This window comes from Amblyomma mixtum, chromosome 10 (assembly GCF_055824585.1).
Source record: "Amblyomma mixtum isolate Tamu chromosome 10, ASM5582458v1, whole genome shotgun sequence".
In the NCBI taxonomy this organism is placed as follows: Eukaryota; Metazoa; Arthropoda; class Arachnida; order Ixodida; family Ixodidae; genus Amblyomma; species Amblyomma mixtum.
In genome coordinates, this window is record NC_143021.1 from 148,940,113 (window position 1) to 148,953,553 (window position 13,441).

Consider the following 13,441-nt stretch of genomic DNA (forward strand, 5'->3'; position numbering starts at 1 on the left):
GTGCGAACACCTTCTTTTGGCTAAACAAGGATTTGTACCATTAAGATCGACACTTGCTAGCGTTCTCTGGGAGGATGGTGGCGGTCGAAACCAGGCCCGTAGCATTTTCAAAGCCAAACCACTACGTGTTAGTGCATGAAGAAAGTGTCCCGCACTAGAGCATCACAAAAAGAATAATGATGATTTTGTTCTCAGAAGGAGGAAGGACGGGCCAGATTCAAGCTTTTACAGGGCTTTTGTTTTATTTAGAAGCAATGTCGCAGTAAAGTGCTCCGGAAATACTAAGATTACGCGTCAACATCGCGTCACCTTCCGACGACTTCATGGACGAGCTTGCCGGCTGCATGCGCGGAGACAGTCGGCTGCTTGCCTTTTCTCGCTGTCTTAGTATTAGGACAATCCGCTCCCTGGACAAGTATTTCTTATGAAATAAGATGAAATATTAAAATCTACAAGCCCAGTAGAAACGGAAAGCGCTTGTACGAACATTTGCTGCAAATCACTCATATGAAAGCATCATTTTTTCTTTTAAAACAATTTTTTCTTTAATTTGCCAAAACTAGACCCATTAGGTTAAATGAAGATTTGGTTCGGAGAATGGCTTGTGCCAATACAGAAGGTATTACTTGGTACGCTATATCTTTTGATTTTATTATCGTAGAGTTCGCTACATGCCAGCACGCAGTGTAACTAGGCCCTTCGTAATGCATATTTCAAAATAATATCAAGTCCTCTAGAGGTACGTGAGTCAGTGAACTCTAAACAAGCAGACTCGCCTGGCCGGAACACCTGTAAATGGAACGAGCTTGCGAAAGCTGAATTTTAAAACTTAGGCCGCCGATGAATAATACACACGCGTAGTATAAAGTATAAAAGAAAACGAAAGATGTTCTCGATAAACGACCGTTGCGACCACGCAGAACAACCAACATGCGAGAACTAAGTCTATTCTCAAGTTTCTGTACACAGATCGTGGCTCCTTTGTTCATTCTATCTGTGTCGAGAGGCCTTGCAGCTGACGTGGCCCGCCAAGCCAAGATGTCTACTGTGAGTATCTTTGTTGACAAATACATGACGGCCATGGTTCTTTTCTGCAAACAAAAACAACATGACTAAGCACATGCATACGCCTCTCGTAAGTGTGGCCCAAAAGTGCACTGCAGGCGCCCTATTTACTCATTTTAAAACGAGCCCTACAAAGACCGCGCAGCAGTGGTTTCGGGCGTCTTTTGGTTCGTTAGAGGTGAAATACGTGGAGATCTCGGAATGTGTGTTGTAAATGACTGGAGCAATTGTAAAATCGGTAGATGAGGATATATCGTGAAGTGTTTTCTTGTGAATAACAGGGTAACGAAACAACTCTTTCGCAACAAAATATGTTCGCAGTAAACACCGCATCCTCCGTACATTTCATGGCGCTTTTATTAGACATCTGTTTTCTCTTAAAAGATAAATCCTGTGAACAATAATGAAATATCTACGTAGCAAAACCTGCAAGTAATCCGCCGTGAAACTAGTAGGCTGTGCGTTGGCGACTAAAACAAAACTCTAGTATGGCCATATTATATCTTTAGAGTGAGAGTCATTTGAGGCGTGAGATGTAAAGAGGCGTTTTTCAAAAAAAAAAAAATATACTGACAGTGTGCCCGGCTGCATATATTTTGAAAATCACATAAATATGATCTTTAGGTGACTGTGATCAGCGCCCCGTTCCTCAGAAAACGCTGCTTGTGTAACCATCTTAACAGTGTGAAGCACTGAAGCAACGCCTGCAACTGAATGCTTTGCAATAATATTTGCCGGGTTAGTTCACACTGACGAAAGGTGCGACTGCGCGAAAGCGTTAAGACAACTTGAAGCATACCCCGCGAAACTTAGAAGCTGCGATGTCTGTTTTTTTAGGCTGTCCAAATCTTGTCGCGCTGTTAAACCCTTCATTTAAAGCTTGAATGCTTACAGGGGCCGCCCAGAAGAACTCTTCGTAACCTGTATAACAACTTCCCATCGCTTCAGTTATTTATCCGTTCAAGTCATACACACATCATCCAGGAAGAGGAGGCAAACCCGTAGCATTGTTAATGCTTATTATGCTCCACTACAATTAATGCCGCCATTGTTAACTTCATGTCGAAAGCAGCAAACAACGAACCTTGAAGAAGCAGCAGGGAAATTTATGAAGTATTGAGCGAAAAAGCATTCGTTACTTCTTAATCTTTTCTTTAAATGATTATCTCTTTCGTACTGAACGAGACCAAAATTCTCAAAATATGATTTTAATCCTCTACCCGTCTATTGTACATCAGCCTGACCCCTAACGTAGAATTGTAACCAATCGTAGACGTTAATCTTGAAGAAAACTGCTGTGTTCCTCATTTATATATTCATCACGAATGGTATAGCAGAAAGCATTTATTTGCACTTAAAAGTGTACAAATTAAAGATCAGTATATTTTCTGTCATTTTACTGAGCATACAGAGGTAGGCGACGATTTTATGCTTAAAGTCAACCTGTGCAACAGCATACACGCTCAGCGGCGGCGAAATTGCTGGTTGGAGCGCGAGCTCTTTTTCTACCAACTTCGCTGCTACAACGATGACTCATATGATGTGTCAGAGCACGATCCCCTTCCATCAAGTTATATTTCTTTCTATAGAAGCGATACAACAGCAGAAGTAGAGTCGCGCTCACTGGCACCACTTTATCTGCAGCTGTCGAGCGCGAGTCCTCGGCGAGTCAGGTGAACCCAGCGGAAACCCGGGAGAGAGAGGAGGAGAGTCTCGCTACTTTCAGCATCACAGGGATTGGTGTCTTCATGTCTCGGCCGCTGCATATGTTCCCCTCTCACCTCTCTCCGGGCCACGTCCTCACTCTTCACGTTAAAAGAACCAATTACCTAAATGTCCGTCAGGGACAGAAGATACCTGTATGGGAACACTGAACGACCCACCCAAGGTGCCGGTTAGGCAAGTCTGCTACGGCAGACTGTGGATCGGTCTGCCGTAGCAGACCGATAGCGGTCGACATTCTCGCCTATTGCCAATCATGCTGCTTACGCAGTACAAAAAAAAATGTTGTGGAGGATTGTCAACACGATTTCAAGGACCTAAAGTTTCGTCCCCATCTGAGAAGTGCTTCATTATTTGCCAGGGGTCTTTGACGTAATAATAACAGCAAACTCCTTAAGATTCATTAAACTGGCAGGCCACACGCTGCTTTGTTTTTTCCCTTGTAGTCATAACAGAAAGCTTTTGTGGACATGTTGGGAACTTCTTTATTTTTAGTTTTAAACGGAACCTACGGCGGCCTTTACCGCTCGAGTTTCAGGCATAAACGCTGGGTGACCGAGCGCTTCTTGCACACAATGGATGGCAGTCTAATGTTCGCAGTGCGAGTTGGTCCGAGACTTCGGCTACTCCTGCGAGACACACCAGGCTACGACAGACGACGGATACGTTTTGGATGTGGATAGAGTGCGGAAGCTTGAACAAGGGAATGGGACCACGTCAACAGAGAGCTCCATGCTAAGAAAACCCGTCCTGCTGGTGGCAGGCCTACTTTCCGACTCTGGATCATGGTTCGCCAACTTCCCGCATCAAAGCCCAGGTGACTGCATGCTTGAATGCTCGCGCGACCAATATGCATAATCGTGGACACACTATGCGCCACATTTCATCGCTTTCTGCAGAGCTGACCGATCCACGGTCTGCCGTAGCAGACTTGCCTAACCGGCACCTTGAGTGGGTCGTTCAGTGTTCCCATACAGGTATCTTCACTCCATGACGGGCACTTAGGTATTCGGTTCTTTTAACGCGACATCGTTAATGATGCTTTTATGGATAAAATCCGGCGAATTGGGCGTTGAGCACGAACAATCTCGGAGAAGTAACCAAACTTAACCACTTAGGCCACGTGACCTTGATGCTTGATCAAAACCTACCCATTAGATTCTGACCAAAGTGATCGCCGTGGCAGGCGGATTTAATTTAAGATTCGTCGCGACGTGTTGGTCTCTAAGGGGATCGAGGGTCGCATAATTTTCAATGGTGGCCGTATCTCCCATCGCAAGGCAGTGACGAATCATTTAACCGCTGCCCCACTGCGCCAGAGGTGCTATGAGGATTTCCAGAAATCTATGAATGAGAAGTCGAGAATAACCAACCACGCATATACGGACAACAACCAGTTAACGCTATCGAGTCATATCCTTAACGCGGAGCTTAAATGTCCGCTCCAAATTGTTCGCTTTTGCACTGCGACTCTCTAAAAATAGGCCTGCCTGCCCAGTAAGCTTTGTTCAAGCGGCTTCAAAGGATTTCCTGTGCCCGGTTTCGCGAGCCTACACCCATTTTCAAAATATACCCAATATCGAGTGCTCCATTTTAATGGGCGCCTTTCACGACGCGTCTCTGTACGTATTTTTGTTCTAAATCAGCTCTTTCTTTCTTCCGCAAAAATTGAGGAATGTCTGACCTACCTATGCGGAAATAACATAGAATAGACACGTGAAGGATGATGGATTAAGAAGGGAAGAAGGAGCCTTTTGGAAGTTGACTTGGAGAAGAAATCGCTTTGCTACCTTGCACTACGAAAGAGGCTGAGGCAATATTAAGGATGAGGGAGAATACTGAGGTACAGGCGCCCAAATCTTTAACTGGCGTGCGCGAGCGGCGACTTTTATGTGCGTCAGCGCCATATGACGGAGCGAAGTTGGAAACAGGATGAGGCTAAGCGCATGCTCACATAGCACGCTCGGCTGGGCCCGTCGTCTGCTAAGCTGTTCCTTCTTAAGGACGTCACCCCTTATTATCGCGTTTCGACGGTCAGGCAGCGTGAGTAGACGAATGGTTTTTCTCGCATTTTACGTTCCGAAGAACAGCGTTGTAGCAACCAAGCGAGGAAATAAAACTGAAAGATAGGCCGAACACTCCCAGTCATGCGATAAGCCGGAGAACATGGATCGTTCATGTGTTACTTGCTGACGCGAAAGCTTTTTTTCATCTGAACGAAGGGCGCTTATCAACACTCAGCGTGCTTTATGCTTCAGCGTGGCGACGAAACTAAAAGGCCGCTGTGAAACTGAAGTGAAGCTGCTCTGCAGCCGTGCTCGCAGCAGTTCGGAACAGTTATCAAGATTCCACTCCGTGTATGTCAAGCGACAAGACTTCGAATTATAGGGATGTCCTTGGGCGGCTCATCGCAGAAGGAGATGCTAAATCAACTGGAGTGGCTGGGACTTCAGTGGGCAGAATCATACGTGCCTACTGGGACGAAAGCCGGATCGAAGATGCTCCTCGCTACCTTATCAGGAAAACAAAAGAAGAAGATTTGCTGATTGTTGCCAGAGCTAGTGATAACCCTTTCATAACGATAATGACCCATGTTCTCCATTCATAATGATAACGGCCCATGTTCTCCGGCTTATCGCATGATTGGGCGTGTTCGGCATGTCTTTCAGATTTATTTCGTCGCTTGGTTGCTACAACGCTGTTCTTCGCAGCGTAAAATGCGAGCAAAACCGTTGGCCTACTCACGCTGTCTGCTCGTTGAAACGCGATAATAAGGGGTGACGTCCTTAATAAGGAACAGCTTAGCAGACGACGGCCCCAGCTGAGCGTGCTTTGTGAGCATGCGCTTAGCCTCATCCTATTTCCAACTTCGCTCCGTCATACGGCGCTGACGAACAGAAAAGTCGCCGCTCGCGCACGCCAGCTAAAGATTTGGGCGCCTGTACAGAAAGAAGTCCGTGAGCAGATAGCTTCTGTCAAATTCATAGCCTATGATGCACGACAGGACCCCTTAGAAACGGAACTTAGCTTAGCAGCCCTCCACCGCCGACGGTCGCCAAGACCGCAGTCCCGAAATCTTCACCTCGGTCAGCAAGCGTGGGTGCAAGCATTACGGCACAGGGCATAGCGACTGCCTTTCACCACTGTGTGTAGGGCATGCACCGAGAATGTGTGCTTTGGTCACGTCGCAACGTAAGTAGGGCATGGACGGCTATCATCTATAGGAATTAAGAAGGAGGTGGCTGGTGAATGCGAAGCCAAGCCACAGGAGACCCCGCAGATCTGCTGCACATCGTTTCAAGCCGGCGGGAAGGCAGAGACTTGGTCAGTGTCCGGGACTGTGATGTCGGTCGGGAACGGGCCGGAATTTTGTGAGACATGCGTGATATTCTGCGCTTGAGTTCGAGGCCTACGCGCGGCGCCCACTCTTGAATTTTCGATAGACACACAAGCTCGCCATCATTTTGGGCAGTTCGCGCGGACTTGAGTAGCGCACTAATTGCCTGCGATGCCGCTGTGTCCTGGTAGGCATGGGTTCATAATATCTTGTCTTTAAATGATCCCGCAGCGATTTAACTCACGGATTTTTCTGAGGAGCTTTTCGTAAAATTCATGGCGAAGACGAGCATGTGAGCCTTGGAGGGCTCGTACTGACTCACTGAAAATACTCCACTTCTGGGGCATTTCTTTATGATACATAAAAGTACGTTGCGAGTTAAACATAGCAACACAGGACGTTCAGAGGGCTATCTTGTACTTTATTACGCATATGAAAACTGTATTTTTTACTAAACATTCACTTTTTCTAATTTAGAGAAGACACGAGGCAAACTATCAACAGTGACCACACAGAAACGAGGTTTATTTACATGTGAGTGCTACAGAAAGGCCACTTAGAGAATCATTTCCACAAATCGCGATTTTTCTGCCTCAGTGAGTTCACGATTGAAACGTCTTTTGTTAATTCTAAAACAGCACATTTTTTTAGCACCGGTATATACTGATAATCTTGGCAATGGGCTGATCATCCTCTAATGAAAGAGGTGCACTGCAGCCTCCTTACGCGGGGAAATGCGAAAGCTGTGTGTGGTCCGCCACTGGCGCCACCTGCTGGGCCAGCGTCCTACATTGCAAGAGGGGAGTTTCAGTTGGTGCCGCATGAAGGCGCCATGACTGAATGCCAAGGACGAAAGAAATTTACCGGAAACGGATGAAATGGGGTACTCGCAGGATTGCGACATCTGTAACTAACATGCCCATGATTACTCATGTAGGCTTCAGTACATACCTCGAAGGTACTGTCAGCAGCAAAAGTTTGCGGGATCTCCAGCGCGTGGCGGAGCGACGCAAAACTGCATTCCAGTGCCATCTGCCGCTTCCAAGCATGTTGTCGAGGCTCACGGAAATTGCGTTTCAAGCACGCTTTGCGCATGCCTATCCTTTCTTCGCTATCAAGCATGCCTTGACGCTTGCTTCCCCGTGACGCGCTTATCAGACTCAGGGAAACCGCTGAGGCGCTGTGTGACGTTCGCAGCCAGTCCTCCTTGGGCTCGCGCGAGCGATCGCAGCACTGCTCACCATCGCAGCAGCCGAAACAGACACGCAACGATGGTGACACAGCGATTCATTGCCAGCGGCGAGTGGCAATAGCGGATCCCGGCGAAGAACGCGATGAGACATGCCTGATAACAAAGAAAGGATAGGCATGCACAAATAATGGTTAACGCGGGAGTGCTGTGAGCCTCGACATCAAGCGTAATCACGGCAGATGGCGCTGGAATGCAGTTTTGCGTTGCTCTGCCACGGGCTGGATATCCCGCAAGCTTCTGCTGCTTATAGTACGCTTTTTAGAACTGTGCATTCACTAGACACGTCTTTAATAAGATTGAAACGTCGGAATGTCGTGGCCCATATTATTTGGTTTTATCACGGATGTTTTAGACTTAGTGCATTTTATGGCAGATCGCTTGTTTTCAGTAGTTATTTTCTGCTTCACGTAAAAATTATACAAAGGGTTGATATCTATGCTCTTTAATTGATTTGATTTAATTTATTGGGGTTTAACGTCCCAAAGCGACTCAGGCTATGAAGGATGCCGTAGTTAAGGTTCCGGAAATTTTGACCACCTGTGGTTCTTTAACGTGCACTGACATCGCACAGTACGCGAGCCTATAGAATTTCATTGTGAAAAATCCAGGCACTAACAAACGACACAGAGGGGACACAGCGCTGTGTCCCCTCTGTGTTGTTGTTTGTTAGCGCCTGGATTTTTCACAATGAATGTATACCAACTAGCTCCGCTTTCTGCGCTGTTGCAACTATTGAATTTCACCTCCATCGAAATTCAGCCCTCATTGCCGGGATCGAAACCGCGTCTTTCGGGCCAGCAGCCGAGCGTCGTAACCACTGAACCCCCTCGGCGGGTTCTGTGCTCTTTCCGTCTCCATTGTAGCGCTTTCTGTAATTGTATTGGTCATGATGTGCTGCGATGACTACGTAAAATGCCATATTCGCCTAGTACTAAAACTTTTTTCTTTGAAACTTCACACCGGAGTTCTAGCTGTTAAAATGTGGCATCACAAAAGAATACTTCGGTTTCTTCTCTTAATTGTAGCCTATGTGATGCCCTTGAAACCATCAAACGCTGCTTTATTGAGTACAAAGATGCGATAATATTTTGGGACATTCTACAAAGGATATTGAAAAAAAGACTGTTGTGAGTTCTAAGAGTGTGCGTTACCTAATGGCCACCCGACCTGACCGCGAACCCATCGGCATTATTTTCCTGCTCGGACTGCAAAGCCTGTGTTAAAACACGCATGTTGGACCGGCATGCTGAGCCTGTAGTCTCCTCCAGCACACATTTCGGCCAGATGGTGAGCCAGCTGAGAGGCACTTACGAGGGCAGTTACTAAGAGCCAGGCTGGTTCTCGTTATTCAAGTCTTGTCTTCCCTTGCCACAGCTTTAGTGACGTTGTGTTAAGACGTGTGTTTTAGTTGTGTGGTGTGGTTCCCATTCAGTTTGCTCGGCTACCGGCTGCCTACTTTGCAAATAATGTATGTAACTCTTTTATGCATATAAACGTGCCTAATAAATATCATGCTGAAAACAAAGACGAATGTCGTTGCGCATTCACAGCGTCCCCGTCTCGCGAGCTGGCGGCCCCGGTTTGAGTCCCACCCAAACCCTGAATTCTCTTCTTAATTTTTTTTTGTAACCAGCACCATGTGCGGCGCAGGTTTGCCAGCCCACTGTCGCGATCGTTCAAGTGTATCACGGCTAAAAATTGCGGTAGTTGAAAACCTGACAAGCATATTTCACACGGGGAAGGATTCAAACCATAACGATGGCACTTTTCTGAAATGATTGTGCAAGGAGCCCTCATGTGGCAGTAATATGAAAGGAAATGCATATATCGGTTATACCCGTTAGTATCTCGCCCTTTCTGCGCTGTTCACTGTGCTTAGCGGCCATACGAACAACTTTTCCGAAGCGCAATAACACCACTGATGGAATCCAGCGCCTCGCATATGTTTCTATTCTGTCCCTGTCTTGGAAGTGGTATGTATTTTTTTGTAAGTTCAGGGGTTCTGACCACCGCTGAGCGCTATCTGTTAAACGAGCCGAGAAAAAGCTTTCACTTCACCTAATGATGTCAACATTAAGCACTTTCCTGCATGGTATAACTAAAGAAATACTATAAGCATTTCGCGCGAAAATGATCTTCATTTGTCTTTATTCATCATCATCATCTCCTATGGCCGTCTTAGTGGCATACGCCATTCCTGCCGGTGGCAATAAAGCCTGCGCCGGGCGTTCTCATTCTCACACGTAGTGGAGGCGGCTCTTAGTTCCCCTGTACTTTTCCCTAGCCCCCTGAAGCTCTGTCCAGATAGCCGTCTGGTCGGCCAACCTGACCCGATGGAGTGCGCCGACTCCAATCGCTCACAACAATCCACCATCCTTGCACAGGCCGCCACCGGCATGTTTTCTCTCGGCGCCGACCCTCCAACGGCAGCCTGGGGCCCACTGGAACCCCTTACCGCACCGTCGCCGGCCCAGCCTGCTTGGTAGTTCGACATCCGCCAGCGCGACCCTCCCGTTTCCGCAGGCCTTCATGGCGACGACGTCGAAGACTCGCTACAGCCTACAGAAAGCATTTGGACATCCCGCGTTCAGCTTCTAGACGAGTCTTACACATTCTGCATTGAGTACGTGCTTGCCCTCTGCCGCCGAGTGTGCAAGGCCATGCCTGGATCCGATCGCGTTCTCCACGTGCTGCAAGGCATCGGCTTGCTCACGTTGACTGCACTTGCTGCCCGGAACCCTTCATCGATCCTGCACATTCGAACCACCTTCTAGCGTTTTGAAGACCTGCAGTCAAACCGGATTCGAAAAACATGGGTTTCCCAATCCTCTATTGATGCAGACTGGCGCACGCTCCTTCCACGACGAATTCGACTGCGCTATTTCATCGTCTGCAGCCACCTCCACCTCCTGTCTCCAGTTTGCGTGACACGATCAAGGACGAGGTGGCGTCCTTCACGCCCCGATGAGTCAAGAGCCCCCGTCTTTCGCTGCGTCCCGACGTACGCTGAGGTTCCTGCGACCCCGTTGCCACCTTTCCTGCCGTCCCGTTCTGGATCTGTGCCGCCCAACCTTGCAGCTCTTTCTTTCTTCAAGACCTCCCGCCGCTGCTTACCCTCCTGCATGGCGTCCGCGTTGGCCTCGTTCAGTTTGTTTTTAAGGCTGAATTTCACGCCAAGCCGCCCGTGTCTGTCACCAGCGAATGCTTGACGACCGGTACGGCTAGAGTAGCCCTCGGCACATTGACATGTACCCGCAGTTTCCGTACCGCCGGAACTATGACTACCCCAATCGCCGTCGCTCCCTTTCACCGCCACCTCCTTCTCACCGAGTTTCGAACGTACGTCCATAGCTCCGAACACACAAAGCAATATCCGCTTATAATCCGCCAACCCATGGCCTCAAAGCACGCATTCATCGGATCATTTCAACATGCTTTCTACCGACATTCTACCTTACCATACCAACTGGGACTCCCTGCTCCCATTTGTTACCTTCGCCTACAATGATGCGCTACAGCGAGCAACCTAATTCTCTCCATTTTTTCAAGTTTATGAATGGAAATCTACCTTCGGTACGGAGGTATATTTATTTTCTATCCCAGTTCAAAGTTCAGCACACTTCCACGAATAATTTACTTAGCGCCTCGTATAATGCCATGAACTTGCGCGATTGAACACAGGAGCCTCCCAGGCCTCCTTCAAACGAAGCTGTAACGTTACCCAGAGGGCCGTTTTTTTTGCCCTAGTGATGAGGTCTTACTCTGGACACCCGTGCGCACTTAAGGGTTAGGAGAAAATTTATTAACGCTGCATCGGTGCCTATACAGTGCTTAAACAAACATCCTCCGTTAACTGTCGTGTCGCTCCTGCATCACCATTTGTGGGCCGTCGCTGTCGTAGAATAGAGTTCGCCCATGTGTAGCGCCTAAAGCCCTTTTCCTGACATCCCTCTCTCAGGCAGGATGGTTGCTTCCGCCCAGGAGGGGATGGGGTAGCAATTAGTACAAGCACTGTGCTCGAAGATCACATTCTTTTTCTATATTCATCTTCATCTGTCATGGTCATCTTCGCGGCGCGCGCCATTAGTGCGCACTCCAGGCTTATGTGAATAATTTACGAGCCGTAATATTGGTCTCTGCACAACGTTTGAAGAAACGTCCCCCGTTAACTATCGTGTCAGTCCTGCTTCACCTGATGCGGGCCGTCGCTGTCGTGGCATAAAGATCGTCCACGTGTCGTGCATCAAGCCCTTTGCCCTTCGTCCGACATGCCTCTAACTCGCAACCAGGGTTTTCGCTTTCATCCGGGGAGGGTGGGGGGTCAGTAGTGCAAGGACTGTGCTCGAACGTCATCCTCCTTTTTATATATTCGTCTTCATATCCCATGGTCGTCTTCGCGGCGTGCGCCGTTCGTGCGCACTCCAAACTTATGTGAATAATTTATGAGCCATGATACTGGTCACTATACAGTGCTTGAACAAACGCCCCACAGTAAATATCTTGTCACTTCCGCTTCACCTGCTACGGGCCGTCGCTCTCGAGGCATAAACATCCTCCACGTGTCGGTCTCAAGGCCTTTGCCCGTCACTTGACATCCCTCTAACTCGTTACCAGGATTGTCGCTTTCATCCTGGTGGGAAAGTTGTGCACTGTGGGCGAACGTCATTCTCATTTTCCTATATTCGTCTTCATATCCCGTGGTCATCTTCGTGACCTACGCCATTCGTGCCGGTGTCAATTAAGCCTGCTCCGGGCGTTAACAATTTCACAATACAAATAAAATAAACTGCTAACAAGCGTCTAAGCCTAATAAATTAGATTTTCTGGTAAATAAAGTGCTTAGTAACATTCATATCTTTCATGGCAGGTTTCCTTTTGGCGGACCATGGCTACGACGTGTGGGCTATGAACACAAGAGACATCGCAAACCGCTCTCACCACCTAAAGCTGAGCCAAAAGGACGACCGATACTGGCAATGGAGGCAAGAAGTTTTAGGTCAAACACTGATTCGCTTCAATGCCGAGTTGGTTAGCTCCAAATTTTGCTGTCAGGAAAATATGGTACTAGTTTTTTATGGCAGCTATGATTTGGAGGTTGTGGGACGAATAGGGTAGTTGGATTGATGGAACTAGTGTAATGTTTTGGAATAGGCAATAATCATAGTTCCAGATTTTTAGACTATATGAGCTCACATTTCTGTTTATGATGTAACAGCTGTTGCCTTGTCTGGGCATGTAAATACTCGTAAAGCGTTAAAATACAGCTTTTCCGCCCGGTGCTTCCAACTTCGAGCTGGCAAAAATTAAGCAGGTGACTTACCAGAAATAAAAAGTGTGCCTGTAGTACCCCGTGCGCTCTACTATAGTGCACTCTACTATACTCTACTATAACCACAGTGTGCCCCGAATGTGTTATTGCATTCGTTGTGTATTAGTTAGGGCTGAACAACCATGCGCACAAGCGCAGATACTTATCGAATGAAAATAGAAATGTGGCATGGGGGTCAAAATTATCATTCAGGCCAACCTGGTTGAAGATTTTCATCCTGACAACTCACATCGTAAGATAACTTTTTTTTTTAATTGCGCGCAGAACATAGACAGGTTTCATAAAGAACTTTCTCAAAGGGAGCATCCCTTTTAACTTAGGAGCTTCTAGACTTATTCCGGAGAAATAAAAAGGAAAATGTGTGTCGCTAGATTTCTGCACAAACTTCAATCCAGCATCTAATATTCATACTCCTACGATCGATATACTCGAGCACACATCAGCATGCTGGCGCCTTTTATGCTTGTAGTTGGCAACAAACATGATGAAATAGTGAACAGGGCTGCTATTGTTATCCTTGAAAACACTGTCGGAAAAATAATTTTTACAGAAGTTAAACATACTCTAATAGTTCACGGAAGACATATTGGTATAAATTCTTCAGGAATATATATCATTTCGAAGTTGACATTAAGTCATTAGTCCCTATATATACATAGAACCAAATGCGTATGCGCAGTGCTTGACCACGGACAACTAAAAATTGGTAAAGTAGGTCTTTTTTGAGAGAGAGGAA

At 47.2% G+C, this 13,441-nt stretch overlaps 1 protein-coding gene across 1 annotated transcript in view; it reads left to right on the top strand.

The window, feature by feature from the left end:
- Positions 1 to 930: 930 nt before the first annotated feature.
- LOC149327273 (lipase member M-like) overlaps positions 931 to 13,441 on the top strand; it is a 39,232-nt gene continuing 26,721 nt past the window's right edge. Inside the window, exons 1-3 of the mRNA XM_089564836.1 lie at positions 931 to 1,047; positions 3,388 to 3,604; positions 12,244 to 12,358. Of these exons, the coding sequence (XP_089420962.1) occupies positions 931 to 1,047; positions 3,388 to 3,604; positions 12,244 to 12,358 (449 nt within the window). The remainder of the gene's footprint in view (positions 1,048 to 3,387; positions 3,605 to 12,243; positions 12,359 to 13,441) is intronic.